The sequence below is a fragment of the Acyrthosiphon pisum genome, unplaced genomic scaffold (genome assembly GCF_005508785.2).
Source record: "Acyrthosiphon pisum isolate AL4f unplaced genomic scaffold, pea_aphid_22Mar2018_4r6ur Scaffold_21060;HRSCAF=22918, whole genome shotgun sequence".
Lineage (NCBI taxonomy): Eukaryota > Metazoa > Arthropoda > Insecta > Hemiptera > Aphididae > Acyrthosiphon > Acyrthosiphon pisum.
Genome location: NW_021770486.1, coordinates 1 through 7810, shown reverse-complemented (window position 1 = coordinate 7810; position 7810 = coordinate 1). Strand labels below are relative to the sequence as shown.

The 7810-nt window shown below is 29.0% G+C and overlaps 1 protein-coding gene across 1 annotated transcript; it reads left to right on the top strand.

The window, feature by feature from the left end:
- Positions 1–1674: 1674 nt before the first annotated feature.
- Positions 1675–4860, top strand: LOC107884494. Its single transcript, XM_016806705.2, has 3 exons — positions 1675–3305; positions 3368–3430; positions 3490–4860. Exons 1-3 carry the CDS (start codon positions 3159–3161, stop codon positions 3643–3645), a joined length of 366 nt encoding a protein of 121 aa, XP_016662194.1. The 5' UTR covers positions 1675–3158; the 3' UTR covers positions 3646–4860.
- Positions 4861–7810: the final 2950 nt, after the last annotated feature.

The following is a 7810-nucleotide window of genomic DNA, read 5'->3' as shown; positions in this document are numbered from 1 at the left end:
TCGTAAATAATAGAATATAGTAGGTACAAACAAATTACGATACTAGCCACATACCGTTCCCCAAAATCGAATATAAACATTTTTCTATCGGAACTGAATACTTTACTTACCTCAGGTGTCTTAGAAAATAATTGAATATGGATTGGTGATACAAATTTTTGACATATTAGAATTAAATACGTCTTTAAGCACCGAAAATTACTTAAATATATTATCCTCAAATGGATTTATCTCTCAAATATTTACGTACACTAGAGAGGTAAATGAAACCAAATCCTGTATTGATCACTTATTTAGTAGAAATGTTCATCTTAATACTGTTGTAATTAAAACCAGTATAACGGATCATTACACAATCATAAGTAGTTTGATAATATCGCCGAATAATATAAAACATAATATAGACAGTAGAAATAATAATACTACATCATATATAAACTATAATAAAGTAGTTCAATTATTATCTATCAACGAATGGACTGGTTTATTTGAAACCAATAATCCCGCGGCAGCATTAAACAAATTTAATGGACATATTTTAGATACCATAAATAACTGTATAGTCTCAAAGCATCATATGAGTACGAAAAATCGTAAGCTAAAACCATGGATAACTAATGGTCTTGTAATATCTATAAAAAATAGAGATAAACTAAATATGAAAACTAAGAGGGACAAAACAAATCTTAAATTATTAAATTACTATAGAGCATATAGAAATAAACTAACAATATTAATTCGGAAGGCAAAAGAACAATTTTATATAAATAAAATAGAGACATGTAAAGGTAATGGAAGAGAAATCTGGAAAGTAATTAATGAACTAACATCTGGAAAAGAAATCTCGCCTAAGCTTCCAATCAACGATATAATTGAAAATAAACACCCAACATCATCACCAAAAGACTACTTAAATATTGTTAACTCATATTATGCAACAACTGGTAAAAGATTAGTAGAAAAAAATTTCTCCGATTGTGTAAATAACATACAGTCTAATTTTGGAACAAAAATTAATAATATATCAAATAAAAAAAATATATTTAAAATAAATACCATCGGTAGTAATGAAGTCATAAATATACTAAATAAATTGAATAACAACTCAGCACCAGGTCCGGATGGCTATACAGCTCTGTTTATTAAACAAATAGGAGACAATGTGATCCCACCTATCGTTCATATAATTAATTGTAGTATAGTCAACGGTATAGTACCCGATGAATTTAAAATGGCTAAAATTGTACCAATATATAAAAGCGGTGATAAAACTGATTTTTTAAATTATAGACCCATCTCTTTAGTAGGTATTATAGCCAAAATTCTCGAAAAAATAATAAAAAACCAACTCTTAGAATACCTAGAAAGTGAGAAAATACTATTTGAAGGACAATATGGGTTTAGAAGGAACTTAGGAACAGAGGACGCTTTAATAGATTTAACAAATTTTTTACATAACAAGAGAGACAATAAAAAGAAAATACTAATTTCGTTTCTAGACTTAGAAAAAGCTTTCGACTCAATTAGTAGAAAACTATTACTACATAAGTTAAATGAATTAGGATTCGATACTATTACACTCAATTGGTTTTCTAGTTATCTGAGTAATAGACAGCAATTAACCACTATTGGATCGCATTATAGTGACTACTGTTATGTCGATGATTATGGAGTAACACAAGGAACGTCATTAGATATTATGCGATAGATATTATATATTTATTAGTACAACTAGTAATTATACGAATAATCACGTTATCAAATAATAAATGAAAATAATCTGCAATGTTTGATTTATTTTTTGAAACTGGTTTACACCAGGGTAAATGAGTTATAATATTATGAGATCGGGTACGTACATTACTTGGCAAAATATCTTTCAACCATTTAGTTTTCTTATCTTTTCCAAAATAAAACTTAGACCTTGATAAATCACTGCCAACATCTAGGTCATCTTCGGTTTCTGAAATGTCGTGTTCACTGCAGTCACTTGATTCTTTTTCAACATTTTCCTCAACATAATCATCCACTTCATCGTCACTCATACCACCCACCTGATCATTATCTGATGACGAATCATTTACATCATCTAATAAGCTCAAAATTCTGTTTTGTTCACGTTCATCCATAGTAAAGTGTAAAAAAAACACTAACGCAACGAAGTCATTCTGTTCATCATTTATTAAGCCACATAAATTATAAACTAAGTTTAAAAGTGTCGTGGGATAAATAAGAGTAATTTTAAACCGTAAACATTTATAAATTATTTTATTTAGGGAAAAAGCATGGTCTTAGATTTACAAAATAGGTATTATTCTGGCACGGTTTTAGAAATCTAGAATAAATACATTTTTGATTATACTACTATCTGTGGTGTGTTCCATGTTACCATATTTCGGAGTAAATGCAAGACGATAGTTTTCAATAAATAATTGTAAACAAATATTACACCGTTGAAATCGCGTCAGTTATCGAGAGTCTGTACAGAAACTCAATAACTGATGGTCTCTACATAAAATAAGCTTTAATGAAAGTACGTATCTAGGTACGCTTAAAATCTCTGGAGTAGTAACAATATTTTGACATTCGATGTTCATATTGTGGTTGGCTGTTATCCGTAATTCAATTTTACCTGCTAGCAGGGGTTGGTTTGCAAGTGGTTGGAGATGGAACGGGCCTACCAGCCCCAACCAGTCAAGGTCGTGACTGGCTCTAAGTTGGAACCTCACTAGTATTTGGCTCGTGGGCCCCCTACCAAGACTAGGTGGGTTCCGTCAGGAGGGACCTATCCCTAACGTTTCCTAACCAAACCTAACCTCCATAATTTTAATGATAGACATCTCCATGATCTCTTCTCGAAAAATCGACAGTGGTGTTCGTTTTATTCAAGTTCTACTAGATTGATCAATAGAAGCTCCATATTTCCTTTCGTCTATTTATATTCGTGTTCACATCTATACCCTACAAAATATTATACATCCTTTCTTATCTCTTCGCACCCAACTCTCATGGATGTGTCAAGTATGCCATCTAGTTAATTATGTATCTATTTAATTCTCTAATATCTATTCGTTGTATCAATTGTAATACGTCATATTGATCTAATCGCCACATTCTTAAAAATAAACGTGCTGCTACAAAACTCTACACCCGAAATAATGAGAAACCGAGTAAGAAACATTGATAGTAATTATATCTCAATACACGCTATTGATGAAAACGATTACATTTTCACAAATCAAATAAAATTATACGCAACTCATTCCATCATTCAAAAATGGACGGAGAAGGTGAAAAAAGATGAGGTATGAATATTTTTTTTTTCATAGCTTATATTATGTTATTTTAATAAACTAAATTTTTACAGGGATACAATAGCGAGTGCCCACAAGTTATTTCCCCACCATCGTTTGGCAGTATATATGGAGAGGTAATAAACAGTTTTAAATTGTATCGCGAAACATATTTTAATTTTAAATATATTTTTAGGAAAATCTAACATTAATCTCACTCTTATCACCACCGTCACAAGAGAGTCTCGTTGAACAGAACCCCGTCGAAAACTTTCAGTATTCTCTACCCACACAGGAGACCTTCGATGAAAACGATGGGCCATTTGGATCACAATATATAATATGTAACTAATTTTCTGTACTATTTTGATTTTTGTGTAAAATAAAAAAAACAACCGTGATATTTAAAATCAAGTTTTTTTTATTTATTAGTAATAAGGTTTCATTATATTATAAGGTTATTCTAGGTCGCCACGCCACTGCATACATACATACATACATACATACATACATACATACATATATCAACATATTATATAATTACACACGAAAAAACGACTCGCTAAAGCATACATTGTACATAAGAATGTATCTCATACACACACACATACATAAACTTGTAAAAAATTTTATTTTCGCCACGCTACGCCACTGCATACATACATACATACATACATACACATGCATCAAAATATTATATAATTACATACGCAAAAAAACAACTCACTAAAGCATACATTGTACATAAGAATGTATCTCAAGCATACATATACACATAGGTACATAAACTTGTAAAAAATTTTATTTTCAAAATATACACGATAAAATATAGAGATATTTGTCTCCATTCACACATTCCTCTACCTGGCGACATACAGAACTATATATATATGGTCAGCGGTTTACAGATGTTGATGAGTTTCGTTCATCCCTTTCTCTAGCATATACACATACACTCATATACCCATAGGTTAGTCCATACATATTTAGATACTTCCATATTATACACAAGTAGTATAGGTACATATGTATAATATTCTGAGCACCTTTTTACAGGGAAATTTCATCAGTTTAAGCGGACATTTCTATATGCTTCATTATAACAAACACCTGATTAACTGCACAATGAACAGCCATAGAAAAAATATTACTGTCACAACTTGATTTTCTGTAACGATATTAGTGACCTTACTTATTTTTTCATCCGCCGAGCGTTTAGAAGTAGAGAAACTTGCATCAAAATAGCTAGTAATTTTCCTTTTATAGACATAGTGATAAATTGAGAAAATTTAAAATAGACAATATAGTCAAAGTCAATATTTCAAAAGACACCGACCGTATAATTACAAGTAATAGAACTACGCTGACCTACAGTAGAAAACACGAGTACGAAAGAGTAAAGACGAATCACGGTGATAACTAAATATTATGAGTTATGACAAATAATAAGCAATCGACATTTCAAGTTTTCAAACAACTAATGACTTGGGGCTGTAGATATAAAACAAAAAAATACGTAATATTGTAAAATATACCTACAAATCGTACTATCGCCCGTATGGGCTTATGTTCTGGTAAAGTGTAGAGCTAGTTGTTATTGAGAATTCTCGATGATCGATAGTGGGATAATTCCCATATTATATTTTGTGAAAACAACTAAATATAATAATAATAATAATAATATCCTAGTCTTAGATATGAGTCTAGATAATAATATAGTCATATCACATAAACACGTATAAACATATCCGACAATCTGAGGAAATTTACAAAATTTGATAATTTGTTTTTAGAAAAAAAATAGAACACAATTTAATGCATTATAGAATATACTTAATTATAAATTGTTATAAATATTGAAAAAAGTTCATGGGGGGATCTATCCCCCTCATCCCCCCCCGTTTGACCGCCACTGCAACGTCGCCATGCATACTGATACAACGCTATCCAATATACAGCAATTAAATGCAATATAGTACCTATTCATATAATCATATATAATTTACTCATTTTTTCGTTAAATACGTAGGTAGAATTTGTGCTAAAACCTATAAATATACTCATCAATGTGAATATACGTTAAAATGTACTAATTTTGATAAAAACATAGCTGTATGTGTGTAAATACAGAAATCTTGCTAAAATAAGTAAAAATATCATAATTTCGTTGAAATCATGTAATATTATAAAAAATACCCCTGCCTAATTATTATCAAAAGTATATATACAGTTTAGTTATTAAATGTATCTAAACGCATGCCCACCATTATAACGAGTCATTATTACAAGTCTCAACGACTGATACATATATCGTTGCACTATAATATAATAGTTGATATTATATATTAAGTTTTTGATTGCTTCATTTGCAGTAAATAAAACCATTTACATTAAAGATTTTACACAATCACTCAATCACACAATTCTAATACAGCTTAAAAGTGTAGAATGTCATATTCTTGAAAGCATAGCATGAAAAGTCGCATTAATTTCAATATAGTTATCTATATCACATAGGTATTAGCAAAAACAAAATAAAATGTACCTACTTCAAGCGGTGATAATCTTTCACTTAATGATTTCGTATAGAAAACCATATATTATATTTTAATTACTTTTAATACATATCTTATACACATAGCTCAGCATTTATTTTATACAAAATAATAGATGTGTATTACTTATTCAGTTATATACTGCATGGATGCTTATTACTGTTACTTTTCATGTATTATTCTATACACTTTGTAAAATAATGACGAAATCACTTGTATATTACCATCACAAACTTGGAAATATATTTGAAAAAAATCATGATTTTTTAGTGAAAATCGTTAAAAATATCTTCCAAATCATAATATTATCATAATTTTGATAAAATCTTATACAAATATCATTTCTATGTCAAGATCATGCCTAAAATATCGAAAATCTTAGTAATAACATATAACTAGTCTACAAATCAATCATATCGCATTAGATATTAATTAATGTAACTATACACTATAACAGACCATTTCAGTTCTAAATGTTTGACTTACATTTCTTCAATCTACACTATAATATGATATTATATCAAGTTTTATGACTTATACATTATAATATTATGTTAAAAAATGTAAACATTTCATAAGTTCAATAAAAATGTGTTCAATTATCATAATCTCACTGCAAATATATATATATATATATATAACTAACATTTTACCTTTAAAAATCGGTACATTCATCGATATAACTTTGCTAAAAGTTATTATTTTTGTTTAAATATCATAAAAGTTGTATTCATAGAGCCAAATTCATCAGCTAGGTATACCTAATACCTATACTATCATCCCAATTTTCACTGATTTTCATCACTATACCTGTCTCGAAATACACGAACCTATAACACCCCGGTCAAGATTAGAGCATTGATTTTCAGATTAAATATAAGACCACTATATTTTTACGATTTTCCATCAATGTTACATATAAATCGCACATTTGTCTCCAATTATCGTTAAATAGTAAATACATGTGGGTAATAATTATGCTGAAACCATACCCGATCGCTTATATAATAATCTTATATGTATCACTTGACGCTCATTTTATACAAAATTCTAGGAATTTATTTTTAAGTTTTTAGATATATAATTATTTTATACATTATTCTCTATTTACTTTACAAATAATGTAAAACGCATGTATATTACCATCATAAGTATTACATACCATAAACCATTTTAAATATCAGTATATTATAACTCCGTCTCCATTTTAAATCGCAAATATCAGTAAAGCTTTGTTTGAGGGTTTTGACCATTAAATTTAAATTACATGTTTACAAAATATATGTTTAGCAGATCAAAATTCTTTGTTATCACTAATCCCCTTGCTATATGAAATCCTTTCTCCCAGTGACCGAATGTCTAGTCAGTACGAACTACTAATTGGCAATTTTCAATAAAACGTTTATCTGTTTGAGTTTTGTTACAAATTACATGAGATACAATGAATAAATCTGTCTTCCGAAATTATAGATACAAGAAAATAGTGATAGGCATTAACAAATAATGACCAAGTAGGAACTCAAGTGAATATCTAAATAAATCAAAACAATTTTTTAAAAAATTGAAGCGAAAAAGTAGCGCGCTACATTTAAACAATATCGTTAGAAATAGCGCACTACATTTAAAAAAAAGGTGGGTAAGTGGATTTCGCTCTGCTGTACAGTAGGTTACAAGTGGGTCACTGTATAATGGATGATATTAAATTTGAATTCAATGATATAATATCATTGTATAAGAAAAACGATTCTGAGCGGAGACGGTAGTCAGTCTAGGTATAAGACATAATATTATATTATAGTCTATAGTATTTAAAAAAAATTGACCTATAATAGGTACCTATAATAAATTCCAAATTAATCATATCATAACAAAAAACCGTGGTACTATCATAGATATATAATAGTATACTTTAGTAGTTTCAAGTACCCACGAATAATATTATACAATCACAACAAAATAACT

Coding starts and splice junctions, on each gene's coding strand:
- LOC107884494 (XM_016806705.2), top strand. CDS start 3,159: ATGAGAAACCGAGTAAGAAACATTGATAGTAATTATATCTCAATACAC. Junction 3,306..3,367: donor AGAAGGTGAAAAAAGATGAG/GTATGAATATTT, acceptor AAATTTTTACAG/GGATACAATAGCGAGTGCCC. Junction 3,431..3,489: donor TTGGCAGTATATATGGAGAG/GTAATAAACAGT, acceptor ATATATTTTTAG/GAAAATCTAACATTAATCTC.